Raw genomic sequence first — 14,481 nt, 5'->3', positions numbered from 1 at the left:
GGCCTGGGAAAGGATGGCGCTCTGATGAGGGTGAGACCCCCATCACCTCTCAACAGACCCCAACCGCGTGGAGGAAATGGCAGCGCCATGGTGGCCTCGAGGAAGCTTCTCAGTCGCTTAGAAAGACTCAGGGTGTTAGCTGCTCAGTCGTGGACCCCATGGACTGTAGCCCAGCAGGCTCCTCTGTCCACGGGATTCTCCAGGCAAGAATACCAGAGTGGGCTGCCATTCCCTCCTCCAGGGGATCTTCCCAACCCAGGGATCAAACCCAAGTCTCCTGTATCACAGGCTGATTCTTTACCATCTGAGCCCCCAGGGAAGCCCTCCACTCCACTTAAAGCTGCCCTGTGGCCTCTTACAATCCCCGGAAGCCAACCTCTATAGCAGGGCAACCAACTGCAGAAAGGTTCACCTAGAAACTTGTTTCCTGGAAGCAGAGTTATTGGGTGACAACCCACCAGAAGGTGGTGAGCAGCCCAGCCCACAAGCTCCGTCCACACTCCAGCGAGAGCTGAATGCGGGACAGAAAGGCTTTCCCGGTGAGCCCAATGCCGGGCCCACTCCCAGAACAAACAGAACATGGAAACAGGACGTGTGTGTCCACTGCTGGCAGGGGGGGGTGGGGGTCCTCCTGCCCGCTACCACAGAGGGGGCCTTGTGGGGCCCCATCTGCAGGAGAAGGTCTGACCACCCCCCACCCCTTTGCCTCCACGCACCCGGCCCACTGACGCACGGCTGCCACTGTCTCAAGCGCACTCACCTGCTGTCTGATTGCACTCGAAGTTGATGACACTCATCCGCTGGAAGCCGGAGCTGCACTCCTCACCCCCGAAATAGATCAAGGTGAGGTCTCCGTCCGAGTACCTAGGTTTTTGTAACATACGCACACACACGTTTGGTAGAAACAAGAAAGAAACTTGAACGTCTAAGCATTTCTACATTAAGACTTTTGCACACCATCCACAGACCAGCACAGACGCAAACAGCTGGGGACACACTCCCGCCGTCTGGGGCAGGATCGTCCAGAGGAAAAGAGTTCCAAATGGATGCGCTTGTCATCCTCTCACTTCAAAGTGATAACTGGCTGGATGAAAGCGCGAAAGGTTCTACTGGGAACATGGGGACTCTTCTGCTCTCATTTTGGGGTTCCGTACAAAATAATTTATGCCCAAGAAGACACAGCTCTACCAGCAACTGCCACAGAAAGTCTGACAGAGGGACCCCGGATGACAATTTCAGAGAACTAACGCTTTGATAAAAGCTTTTGTGAAGGTAACTCCTGACTTCAGGGGTCAGGAGAAATGTCCTGAATGCATTCGCCTGGTTGTTCAACTCTTGGTGATGCCAGTGGTGTTTCAGATTTCTCAAACCGCCAGAGAAAACTCAAAACTTCTAAGAAACATAAGCTGTAAAACGCAAAAGCCATATCAACTAATCAAGTAACTTTGCTACAGTACAGTTCCCTACAGACAACAGATTATAAAACAAACCGTACTAAATAGAAGCATTTGTACTGTAAAGCTAGGAAAAACATCCACCTGGGTCAGCAACAAATGGCACTTGCCTGACTCAAGCAAGAAAAAAAATGCCAACTTAGCTGACTTCCCTGTGGAAAATGGAAGCAGGCGGCTGGCAAGGGAGCATGTTAGGCTTCACAGGGACATGCAGGATGCCCTTGAGAGTCACACGGGGGCTGTACGCACCGGAGGGTCAGGTTCTGGGGTCTCCCGGCCACTTTGACTTGAGTGGAATCTGCCTTTTTCACTTGGCACACCGCAGCATCTTTCTTATTACAGATGGGCACTTGGCTTCCTCCGCAGACGCTCAAATAATATGTATACTCGTCCGCCTCCGAAGTGTAGAACAAGGAGTCTGAGGTTGAGGAAAGGGGGACACACGAGAAGGGGCTTCGCGACACGCACAAGCCTGGGAGAGCACAGCCTCCTCCCGTCTGACCTGCAGCGCCCGCCCCGGGGCAGGGAGTGCTCAGCCCGGGGCCCCTCCCGGCCCTCAGGGCCCCCCCACTCACCTCCCACCCGGCTCAGCGGCTGGAGGTCGACCGCCACGTCATGCTGCGCGCTGCTCAGGGAGCAGCTCTGGCTTTCCAGGTAATCCCTGTGGCAGGCGTACTCGGTGACCCACTCGATCTCAAAGCGGCAGTTAGATTTCGCCGTGAGCTTGGGAATGGTGCCCTGCCACAAACCCGGAGAAAAAGGGAGAAAGATTCATTTTATTCACACGGCTCAAATGCAGACAGAGTTTCTCTGCTTGCGGAAAAGTTCAAGGGTGTGCTACTGGGGTTTTAACGTTGTTCTCATTCTAGTACTGCCACGGCCCCTAACGGATTGTGACGATTTGACTGGTGACAACTCCGCTTCTCTGCGGCTCTTCCGGTCCCTTTCAGAGTCACATGCAAACTTCAGCCTGGGAACCCACCCTGAACGCAGTCTCCCCTGCCCCACCACGCTCCTGGCTAGCAGTCACCATGTGTGCAGGGCCTGTGGCCTGTCCACTCCTTTCTGTCACAGGCGCCAGATGGACGGCCCCTCCAGGGGGGTGGAAACCACTGCATCTGCGCGCACCTGGGGAGACAGGCCCTAGCCCCTCCTAGGCATGTCCACGGGGGAGATGGTCCCTAGACCCCTCTTATGAACGTCCATGGGGTAGACGGTCCCTAGACCCTCCAAGGAATGTCCACAGGGGAGATGGTCCCTAGCCTCCTCTTATGAATGTCCACAGGGAGACAGTCCCTAGCCCCTCTTATGAATGTCCGTGGAGGAGACAGTCCCTAGCCCTCTCTTATGAAAGTCCACGGGGGAGACAGTCCCTAACCCCCTCTTATGAATGTCCATAGCAGAAATGGTCCCTAGCCCCCTCTTATGAATGTCCAAGGGGGAGACGGTCCCTAGCCCCCTCTTATGAATGTCCATGGGGGAGACAGTCCCTAGCCCTCTCTTATGAATATCCACAGGGAGATGGTCCCTAGCCCCTTCCTAGGAATGTCCACAGGGTCTTGGGCAGGCTTCACGTGTACTCAGATCAGTTTTGCTCCCGGGTGAGGCCAGGCTGTCACCCCACCCACAAGCCCACCCTCTGGGATGGGTGCTGAGCAGGAAGTCACTGTGAACAGGGACGCAGTGCCACCCTCTGACGTCCCTGGAGGAGTGGTCCTCTCCCCGGCCCTGGCATCAGGTGCAGCCGTGCTGCCTCTGGGCACCTCACGCTGCCAACGCTTACTGAACACCTGCTGAGTGCCAGACGTGGGGCCCAATGCCAGTTTCACCATCACGTGGCCAACAAGCTGCAGAGGTCCAAGTCCAGCCCCGACCGCTTACTCAGGAAATCGATGCCCCAACTAACCCCTTGGCTGAGGGCAGCCGGACAAACAAACAGAGATGTGGACCGAGCGCTGAGCGAGAGCAGCCGGACGCCCAAGGCCGTGTGACTCCACGTACGTGGGAGGTCAGGGAAGGCAGAGGCCAAGGGGCAGAGGCGGGGCTCACGGTGGTGGCCAAGGCTGGGTGAGCAGGGGGTGATGGTGGCTGGGCACGAGGCTTCTCTGGGTGATGGAAAAGTTCTGAGGCGATAATTGTGCAATTGGGTTAGCGCACTAATAACCATTAAACTGCACTTAGGCTGGGCGAATTTTTACAGTATGTAAATTCAAGTAAAGCTTTCTAAAAGAGATTTATGTGACAAGGTGAACGTTTTACTAAAGTTCCAGCTTCTAAAAGCATTTAATGAGCCGGTGAAAATGCTTCAATAAACCTTCTAAGTATTAAGGGCCCCGGGCCTAAGTCACTCAAGCTCTGCCCAGGCGACAGTCAGGCTGGACACAGAACCTCGTAAGCTCCACGGAGGACACACCAGCCTCGACCGCCTCGTGTCCCATGGAGAAGGGAGGGGCACTCTCCACTGTCTTCCCCGTGAGAGTGTGGAATGAGGCTCGCTGGACGCAGCACAGATCAGAGGGGGAAACACCGAGACCACGGCCACCTTAGAGCATCTCCCTAATTCTGATTCCCACTTGTATGATGGAAAGAAGAAATACACAAATACATGCAAAAAAAAAGTATAAATGACACTCCTCACAATCACATTCGGGACCAGCGTCGTTTACTGGCCCGCCTGGTCTTGGCTGAGTTGACACCACGCAGCCCCGGAAGTCTGGCTGGACCCGCACTGTAGTCTCATTCTCCACACCCCCCCAACCCGCAACACACACACATACAAAACGGCCAGCTGCCAGCCAGAAAGCAGAGCAAATTCCACGTTTGTTTGGGGGAGGACATTCTTTGGCAAAAGAATTCTGTTCCTCCTACTTCATTCTGCGGGGAGGACAGGCAGAAATAAATTGGAGGAAAGCCCTACCCTTCCTCCCTGGGGACGCCTCCCTTCAGCAGCACTGCCATCTGCAAAGACACTTAAGCAGCAAAGGACCTGAGGGACTGCACTGGCCCGGGGCCCAAGGACACAGCAGATGCAAGGCCCTACCCTCAAGGAGTTTACAGCGGGCACTGGAATTTGAGTAAACAGCGAGTCATCAATCTGCCCGTGGGCAGGGGGCGGGCATGCAGGTGAGGGGGCGAACGCGCTTCTTGAGGCTGCAGGAATCTCCCTTCGGGCCCTCGTTTCCCCTACACTGGTACCCACCCCCGGAACCCCAGAGCGCTGTCTGCCAGGCCTACACGCCATCTGCACAACTCGTTTCTTACTATGCTCCTACAAACCACTTAGCCGTTTTTACCTTGCCTCACCCGAAGCAGTCAACAGACACGTGAAATCCACAGGTTCAGGATCATATGTACATTTTTTTTTTCAAATATTTACTGACAGCCGCCTTGCTGTGAAGTTTTTTTAAAAAAAAAAATCTGTCCCTGAACTATCAGATGTCATCCCACGCGACCCTTGAACGAAAACACCATCCTACGGGTGTAGACGGAGGCCCCTCGGGCTGGTTGCGAAATAGTACACAGCCAACCAGGCACGTTCGGCACATGGCCGGGTCTAGCCCGGGCCCACTTGGCTTCCCCGTCCACGGTGGCTCGTCTCCCCGACGGGGACCCCCGGATGCGGGACCGCTGAACGCCGCTGGGGTGCAGAGCTCAGGTCAAGCCACTCACCTCTCTGCGCTCCGACGGGCACACGAACGTGATGGTCACCGCCGGGCTATGGCCGTCACAGAAGTCTGGCTGGCCGGCCCCTTCCTTCACGTAACTCAGGACGAGCCTGGAGATGCACACGTCGGGGAGAGAGTGAGCGTGACCAACTCGGACATCACAGCCCACTTCATGCTGCCCTCGGCACCCTCATTCAGGCGAGAGGAGAACAGATGTAGGTCACAGACATAAAAGACACCACAGGACAGACTCACTCGTGTTTATTTTCATTTGGGGGACATAAAATTTAAGTGAACGTCAATGAGTGCTGTACTTTCTCAAAAAACAAACAAAACCCAAAAAAAGAGCCAAATAATCACCATGTAAACTTAAGTTCTTAGAAAAGCTGTCGGGAGGACAAGGAACAAAATCATAAACCATCTAACAAAACAAAACAAACACAGCCCAGCTGGCCAAGCGCCTTTCAGCCCACGAGGCTGCAAGACCACTTCCTCTCTAAATGGCAACTTTTCAGTGCAAACCGAGGACTTCTTTTTTAAACCTGATAACCGCCCAGAGCACTGGCCTCATGGCCTCCCACAGGCAGGCAGACAGACCCTGGAAAGGTCCATGGGGTACTGGCCTCGCTGCGGGCCGTGGCCACAGAGGCACCAAAAACAGACGACCTTCCTGGTCTCTGAAGGTGACCTTGGGCTTTCACTCCATGCCCACGCTCTCCGGAGAGTCCTCTCCAGCCCCTGCCAGCAGGAAGAAGTGCCCGTTTATCACTTGAAGACAGGGTGAGAGGCTGAACTCTGTCCCCGCAAATTTCACAAGCGGAAGCCCCCGATGCCCAGCATCCCCGACATGACTGTATTTGGACACGGGGGGCCTTGGAGGAGGGGATGAAGATGAGGTCGCTGGAGTGGGCCCCTGAGACAGGAGAGCTGTCCTTATAAGGAGAGGGGCTCGGGACACAGACACAGAGGGAAGATCACAAGGGGACATAGGGAGGAGGCAGCCGTCCACAAGCTGAGACCAAGGGTCTCAGGAGGAGCCCCCCACCACGCCCCCCACAGACACCTCGGCCTCCAGAGCTGAGAGGGAGCTAGAGGAGCTGCCTGGGCATCCTGCAGCACTCAGTTTGGGCGGCCCTGGCAGGCGGACACACTCGCACATGTGGGAATCTCCCAGCATGCTTCAATTTAGGTCATGCGCCAGTGTTTTCTGGGGACAGAGTGCAGTCTATAATTGCACACACTGATACACCACGAGTTCCAGACGGGAGCAGGTGCAGTGAGACGTCTACCAAAGGGCTCCGGGAACAGAGAGTGGATAAAAATCCTCGCTCCAAGTTCAGGACGTGGTCACGTGGGACCCACCGGAGAGAGCAAGCTCTCTGCCAAGCCAGGGGCAAACACAAGTCAGAAGGAGAGCGTGTGTCAACGCAGGGCTCCGTAAGAGAAAATGAACCACCCCTGCCAGAAGCTAGGGGGCCCACGGCGGGCTAGGGGGCCCACCGGACCCCAGTCGGGAAGCAAACTGTACCCAGAAGGACAACGGCAAAGTGGCCCTCCTGCCGCTTGCCCTCCAGGACTGTGGTTTTTTTTTTTAAAGAAGAGATAAAACTATGGACATAAAACCAATGTCAGGGGGATGAAGCAGGGAAGACACTCAAACACACCATAAGGTAGTGGCGAATTCATGAAACGGAACCCACATGGATGGATGCTGGCTGCATCACGATAAACGTGTTCCTGCTCTAAGAAACAAATGATTAGAAAGTCACCAAGAATATGCAACTCGAGCAATGACCAGTAAGTTTATAAGAATGTGTGAAGTAGTAGTCACTTGGCAAGGCCTTTCTCAAGCCCTGGTGAAAAGGGGTATTCTTGCAGCTCCCCTGAAAAGCCAGGCTCTTGCTGAGAACTGCCCCTGCCAACCGCAGACTGACCTGTCATTGCTCACAAGCTTCAGCCCCTCCTGGGGCCGGCCCACGTCGAACGCGCGGTCCCCTCTCACCAGGCAGGCGGCTGCGCCGGGGGGACACACACGCACTCTCGGACTCGAGGCCCGGAGCGCATCTGGAAGAGGTAACACGTGACAGCGCATCAGACCACGCACCGGGCACAGCAATCACACTCAAACCTTGGGTCCAGGGGCTCTTGGAAAAACTGCAAATTTTCTTAAAGTCTCCAATATAAGGTAAAAGATATTTGGAAACAAGGACGAGCAGGATCCCATCCCGAGACCCTGGGCAAGCCAAGGCCCGCTCTGAAAGTGGACAAGGGGATGAGCTCTCTGCCCAGCTGGGCAGCTGGAAAGCAAGGATGAAGCACTGGAACGCTGGCTCTGCCCCTGGTCCGCAGGAGGGGCTGGGAAGCCGGGACACGAGACGTGGCTGGTGGCTAAGGGATGTACCCCTTCCTCTTGGAGCCACGGGAACCCTACGGTGCTGGGGCAAAGGCACTGAAGGCTCTGAATAAATCTTTCCCCCCCTCCCACCCGATTCCCTCAGACACAGACCTATATCCCTGCAGACATTGATGAACAGAGATGTATCCGGGTCAGAGTCGTCCACCAAGTAAGCACCGCTGGTCTTGATCAGTGGGTTTAAATCATGCTTCTTGAGCCCTCTGTCGAAAGCGTAACACGGCACCTGGGAGAGAGAAGGGAGAAGGAGGGGCTTCCACACACGCCTTCGGGTTGGGGGGAGGGGGGTGGGCAGGGGCACGGCAAAGCCTGTGACCTCTGCCACATGACACCGGGCTCCATGCCTCAGGGTTTCCAGTGAGGCCCCCGAGAACCACATAATCAAGGCCTGCAGGGCTCCGGCTGCTCCCGTGAGCATCTCCTGCCTGCCCCTTCCCTCCCCGCCACCCGGTCCGTTTCCACCAGGGTGCTCACTCATGGCTCCCTGTCCCTACCCTCCCTTAGCAACCACCTCACATCACCCTGGCAGCAAGTCCTCTCCTGCCTGCAATAATCTCTTTTAAGGGGGCCTCTAGGTTCCAGCTTCCATGTACCCAACTCTGAGCCAATATTTCTACAACCACCAGATCAACCCTTTAACAATTCCACCGAGTCACAAGAGATGGTCACATACCGAGTGAAGTCAAGTCAGACAGAGGAGAAATATACTATGACATGCCTGATGTGCGGAATCTAAAAAGACACGATGCAGCTGAGTTGACTTAGAAAACAGACTCACAGACTTAAGACGATGAACTTAGGAGTTGCCAGGAAGAAGGACGGAGGGAGGGGGGGTTAGGGAGTTTGAAATCGACACGTACACCCTGCTGAATTTAAAATGGACCAACAAGGACCTGCTGTACAGCACAGCGAACTCAGCTCAATGTCCTGTGGCCACCTGGATGGAAGGGGAGTTTGGGGGAGAATGGGTACCCGTGTATATATGGCTGAGTCCCTTCGCTATTCAACCTGAAACCATCACAGTGATGTTGATCAGCTATTCCTCAATATAAAATAAAAAGCTTATAAAGGAAAAACTAAAAAAAAAAAGTTTTAAAAAATTAAACAAAATTCCCTCGAGTCACATCAGTCTGCTCAAAATCCACCAGGGGCCACTTCCCATCGCAATGAGGGTGCAATCCCAGCTTCTCCATTGTCTCCAACCCTGAGGACCACTCCACGTAGTCACATTGGCCTCGAGGGGCACTTCACCCCAGGAAAGTGACGCTGCCTCTGCCTGGAATAGTTCCTGGCATCCCCTCTCACCTTGCTCAGGCCCCGGGGGAAGCGTCACCTGCTTGGCGTGGGCTTTTCAACATCTCCCACTCTCTCTGCGCCTCCCCCACCCTTTTCCTTCATTGCACTGGTGTCTGTCACCAGACACCCCCACCTGCTAACGTGCGAGTGAGCTCCTGAGGACGGGGGCTATGTCACTGCTGCAGCCCCAAGCAAGGCTTAGGACATGGCTCAGAGCCTGAAGTTCCTCCTCTGGGCATCCGGCCCACGCTTTGAGTGTGTGTGAGTTGTTCAGTCACCTCTGACTCTTTGCCACCCCAGGGACTGTAGCTCACCAGGCTCCTCTGCCACAGGGTTCTCCAGGAAAAGAATCCTGGAGTGGGCTGCCATGCCCTTCTCTAAGGGATCTTCCTGACCCAGGGATTGAACCCAGGCCTTCTGCTTTGGCAGGTAGATAGACTCTTTCCCATCTGAGTCAGCAGGGAAGCCCCACTGGGTTCCAGCTCACACGTATTCTCTCATCTCTATAAATGAATGGCCTTCTGTTTTTAAAAAATCAAGGACTAAACCAAACCACTGCATTGTACACTTCAAATATATGCAATTTTACTTGTGAATTACACCTCAATAAAACTGGCAGAGGGGAGGAAAAGGGGGTCCGGGGGAAGGTTACACATGAAACCCATTACAGCGGGCAAGACCCTGTGCTTTCCAAGCTCCACCAAAGTCTGAAGGCAAAGCAGCCAAGCCCACAGGTGTGCCCCTGAGTAAATGCCTGGTCACCAAGTTTATGTGAAACAGCCCCCAAATCTCAGCTGCAAAGTAATATACCACATCGTTTTAATTGCCTTAGCCAAGAAATATTCTAAAAACTCATGTTCTCTGCAAATCATTTCAAAGGATCGATAGTCTGTTTCATCATTTCCAGTGGGTAATTTTCCTTAAACTGTTCGTTTGGAAAAGTGAAGCTATTCACAGGCAGGTTCACTTACAAAGGTTAACTGCTTCATGTTAATGTTTAGCTTTTAAATGTTTCTCGGAAAGATGCTATCAACCCTGCAGGAATGCTCTGACCCACTAACCCTCTTCCCCTGTTCTGTTTGCAGAGACTTCAGAGAGAGCTACTGGATTAAACCCAAGGACTCGCACCCCCTCGGCGGAGGTGGGGGAGGGGGACCCAAACTCATGTCAACCAGACCCTTAGAGCAAAGCTACCACTGCCTGTGACACTGACCCGACAGCTAGATGCCAGCAAGGAGGGCAGGCACAGGCACAGAGCGGGCCGAGGGCAGGAGGCAGAACCCACGCATGGCACCACGTCCTGCCGAAAGGCCATCGAAGTGCAAGAGCAGGATGACTGCAGACCGTGACAAAGCTCCAGTGGAAGTAACCCACGCCCTTGATCCTGCAAATTCAAAGCTTGCAGCCCCTAGCAGAGTAACACCGTCAACAGAAATGCGTTAACTCAGAGGAGGGGGATGGAACTGGGCTGACTGATGAGACAGGAGACAAGAAGCAACTTTTCAGCCACGCGATGAAGAGAGTGAGCAGGACAGCACCCCGCAGGCGGGGAGGGGGGCCACCTGCCTCAAACTAGCTCTGTGTCACCCCAAGGCTAGAGGGATCTCCGTGAGCCAGGCCTGCAGACCCCACCCCCACCCCCGCCCCGGCTCATGGCCACAAGCAACTGCTGGCTGTGTCTGGACTCCAGGAAGGAACAGGAGACACGCCCGACGCAGCGCCCCCCAGAATTGGAGCGAGCGTCGGAAAAACAAGCAAGGCTCCTGGGGAGAGTCCTCCCACTTCCTGCTCCGCTGAGCCGAGCAATGGAGACATTCATCAGCCCCGGGAATGCGGCGGCCGGCAAAGGGGGTCTCTGCCAGCTCCACACACAGCACACTGAGTCACCCTTGTTAACGGTGTGCGTCTGTACATTAACCATATTTATGCAACGCCGCTAGGACCACGCACTTGCCAGGAGTGCGTTTTCTGTGTTCCCTAGGGGTGGAATGGTAGGGGGTGTGTGTCCACAATCTTGTAAAGAAATTACGATCTAAGAGGACTCCACCGGGATCCACTAAGCAAAGCATGACGCGGGTGGGTTTAGACGGCACTTTCTGGAGCCCACCCCCGCCCCGTGCTCTCTGCCCATCACTCCATTCTAAATCCGATGAAGCCAAACCAACAGAAGCAATGAGGAGACACTAATAACGGGTGGAGATCAAGACCACACGGCCACTAAACCAAGCCTAGGTTTGTTTTTTCTTAAAGAGGAATGATGAGTGTTTCTACATTTAATATAATCCTTGAAGTTATACTATAGCCTATACGACGCAATCGAATCCTACTGAAGACAGAGAAGAGGGAAGACGCTTTCCTATGCCTTGCAGGGGGTGAGAGCAACGCTCCTGCTGCAGCCATCAGGCTCTTGTGTGTGTCAGGCGCTCGGTCGTGACCGACTCTCTGCAACTCCATGGACTGCATGAGCTGAACCTCCCAGGCTCCTCTGCCCGTGGGATTCTCCAGGCAAGGATACTGGAGTGGGTTGCCATTCCCTTCTCCAGAGGATCTTCCCTACCCAGGGATCAAACCTGGGTCTCCCACGTTGCAAGACTCTTTACCAACTGAGCCGCCAGGAAAGCATCAGGCTCTTGTGTTCTTACCTACTTGTCCATACCTAAGGCAGAGCAGACGCCCTCCACACCTTCAGTCTATGGGCCCCCTGAACACAACAGCGTTTTCAAAATGTAATGACATTCCTGACACTGAGCCCCTCCAGGGAGGAAAACAACAGATAAAAGCCCTGCCGCCAACCAGGCCCAAAGAAAAGGTCACTGGGAGCAAATCAACATTCCCCCTGCATCTTTCGATCAGCTTCTAAGAGAAGTTAAACATCACTTTTGAGAAAAACATAGGCTCTAATCTCCCCATTTCCACCCCGCAAAACGACTCAGGTCCAGGGTCAGCACCCTCGTCCTGTAAACATGTTAGGCTTTGTGAGTGACGTAGGTCTCTGCTGTGTATTCTTCTCGGCTTTTTTTTTAACAATCCTATAAAAATGTAAAAAAACAATCCTAGGTCTGAGGCTGCACAAACGGAGGATGTAGTCTGTGACTTCTTGACCTAAAAACACAAAGGAAACCAAAAACAAGCCACCGTTTCTTTCTTTGGGGAAGTAATTACTCTTTAGGTGGTGGGAGACAACTGTCAGTTCAGCAAAGCAAGGTAAAAGAGAGACTCGGTTAAAACAGGAAAAATGGGGGTGATAACTATCGCTTGGAGAGTCAGAGTCCGCAAGAACCTCCATGGGGCCTGGGGTCTCTCGGGAAAGCAGAAGGCACTTCACACTGGTTCACAGATGCTTTACCTGCCGCTAACGAAATACTGGCAAAGAGTCTAACCTAAGGTTTTAAATGCAAAGTTTAAATCTGACACCATCTCCTCCTAGTGTTATTTCATTATATCTTCTTCTTTCCCATTGAACGTTCCTTACACACAAGGCGGCATCCCGACTAGCTTTTCTTTTAGAGACGGCCGCATCTGAACAATCAGTGATAGCTCAGTATTTGTAACTTAACATGGCTTTTTAAAAAAAAGATACAAACATCTCTTTTTGCCCTTCTTAAATGACAACATATTAGGCCATCAGGTAAATGACCGATTACTCCCATCACTGATCACTCCCAGTTCCTAGCTCCTAAAAGGGTCTCTGAACTCAACTCTACAGAACAGAAAACGAATATAGAAAAAAGAATACTCAACCCAGGAAGACTATTGCCTGGGTGAACAAAGGAAAGCCACCTTGAAATCCCGGGGTGGTGGGATGGGAGAACTGCAGAGGAAAGGGCCCTCTGCCCCCTCCACTGCCAGGGAAAGTCAGAAGCTGTAGGTTAGAGAGGATGGTGCTTCATCGATCACCAGGAACACGTGTCAGATAACAGAGAAACAGGGGAAGTAGTGACAGTCATCTGGCCTCTGAGGGGAGCTGGCAACAAATGTAAGGGCCAGGCACACCTGACCTGGATCCAAGATGCATTTAGAAGCCACTCCCAGGCCAAGGAGATGGTCTCTGCAGGCAGCGTGGTGATCTAAACCCCAAAGTCAGCTTGAGACTTAGTTCTTGAGATGCATGGCATCAGAAACCAGGAAATCACTTGCTCTACATGAGTGAGCCATTCCATTTCCAGTCTGTCCTGTATGTTTAAAACACCCTGTCCTAAAAGTAAGAACCATCCAGGACAAGTTATCAAGGAAATCACGCAGTGTGTGTGTGCATCAGCTGCTCAGTTACATCTGACTCTTTGTGACCCCATGTACTGTAGCCTGCCAGGCTCCTCTGTCCATGGGATTCTTCAGGCAAGAATAACTAGAGTGGGTTGCCGTTTCCTTCTCCAGAAGTTCTTCCCAACCCAGGGATCGAACCTGGATCTCCTGCACTGCAGGCAGATTCTTTACCATCTGAGCTATCAGGGAAGCCCAAATCATATGGTCTCTCTGCTCAAACTGAGTTTGAAAACCAAAAACAGATTTCTACCTCAAAAGGTATGTGTCTGTACTTCAAACGCTGAAGGTCCCAGAATGTACTTCACAAACATGTAACCCTGAAGGGCCCTTGTTACCTCTTTATTTGCTTTAAATATATCCTTCTTGCAGGCTGCAGTAGTCCTCCACTCGAAGTAATGCACACAATCTGTTGCAGTTACAAACTCGGGAGTTCCCTATTTTTAAAAGAAGTAAAAATAAGTTAGCACACCACGTATTGTAAAGTGCTCCTTTTCTAAAGTTAGAAACCGTGAAGGCTAACGAAAAATTTTAAACTAGCAGCAGTGGGTGTGTTGGTGGGGGAGAGTAGTAACACACAACTGTTTTAGTTAACAAGGTCAGCCGAGTGAGAAGTTCCCAAACTCAAAACTTCTGAGACAAAAGCTTCATAAAATCATGATGGAATTTGGCTCTAACTGATCCAAAACTGTTCTCCGGCCCCAGCTATGCAAGTACAGTAAGCTCATGGGAAGTAATCCCTGCAGACCTTCCACTCTCAAACTCCAAATGTTCTCTGAACCAAACGCCAACAAAACCAAAGCCAGAAAATGTGACCTCATGCTTCCTGGAAGCCGACGGAGGAGGCCCATCTGGACCTGACCAAGCTCATACACCGGCCTTCCTTAAACGCCCCCACACTGGAGCGGGGGGCCCCTTCTAACAGACGGGGACCAGCGATGACCACGGTGTGGCTGGTTGCTAAGACCCAGCGGGAACTTACCCCTACACTCCCTGAGCAAGTCTAAGGAGCTCTGCAAATTCTGGTTCTTGTAGCATGAACACAGAATTCCTCAAGAAAAGTTAGTTAAAATTCAAACGACAGCTTACTCTGTAACTCAGACCTCCAGATTTCATACCACTGCAAACAGATTATTTCCCAAAGTTTCAACATGGACAAGAGTGCAACGGACAATCTGGTCCAAAATTAACAATACTGAGTTATTTTTCAAGTTCTTCATGCAAGACAGGATGTGTTTTAAAATGCAACAGTCACAGCACCAAATTCTAAAAATGATATTTTAAAGCAATCTGGTAGCCACATGAGCGTCACTCTATCTGATTTTTCTAAACACTTGGATTCTTACTCTGATTATAGAACACTCACAGAACATGTACACAAGTTGTTTTTCCT

General features: G+C 52.5%; 1 protein-coding gene across 1 annotated transcript in view; it reads right to left on the bottom strand.

Annotated features, from left to right (window-relative positions):
* Nucleotides 1-14,481, bottom strand: part of IGF2R (insulin like growth factor 2 receptor) — a 102,683-nt gene that overhangs the window by 59,095 nt on the left and 29,107 nt on the right. The window contains exons 4-10 of the mRNA XM_052645461.1: nt 13,427-13,525; nt 7,626-7,758; nt 7,054-7,183; nt 5,124-5,229; nt 2,030-2,192; nt 1,704-1,872; nt 761-864 (exon numbers count right to left, since the gene is read on the bottom strand). Of these exons, the coding sequence (XP_052501421.1) occupies nt 761-864; nt 1,704-1,872; nt 2,030-2,192; nt 5,124-5,229; nt 7,054-7,183; nt 7,626-7,758; nt 13,427-13,525 (904 nt within the window). The remainder of the gene's footprint in view (nt 1-760; nt 865-1,703; nt 1,873-2,029; nt 2,193-5,123; nt 5,230-7,053; nt 7,184-7,625; nt 7,759-13,426; nt 13,526-14,481) is intronic.

Source organism: Budorcas taxicolor, chromosome 9 (genome assembly GCF_023091745.1).
Source record: "Budorcas taxicolor isolate Tak-1 chromosome 9, Takin1.1, whole genome shotgun sequence".
NCBI lineage: Eukaryota > Metazoa > Chordata > Mammalia > Artiodactyla > Bovidae > Budorcas > Budorcas taxicolor.
Note: the sequence above shows the minus strand (reverse complement) of the source record. Positions and strands in the feature narration are given on the sequence as shown.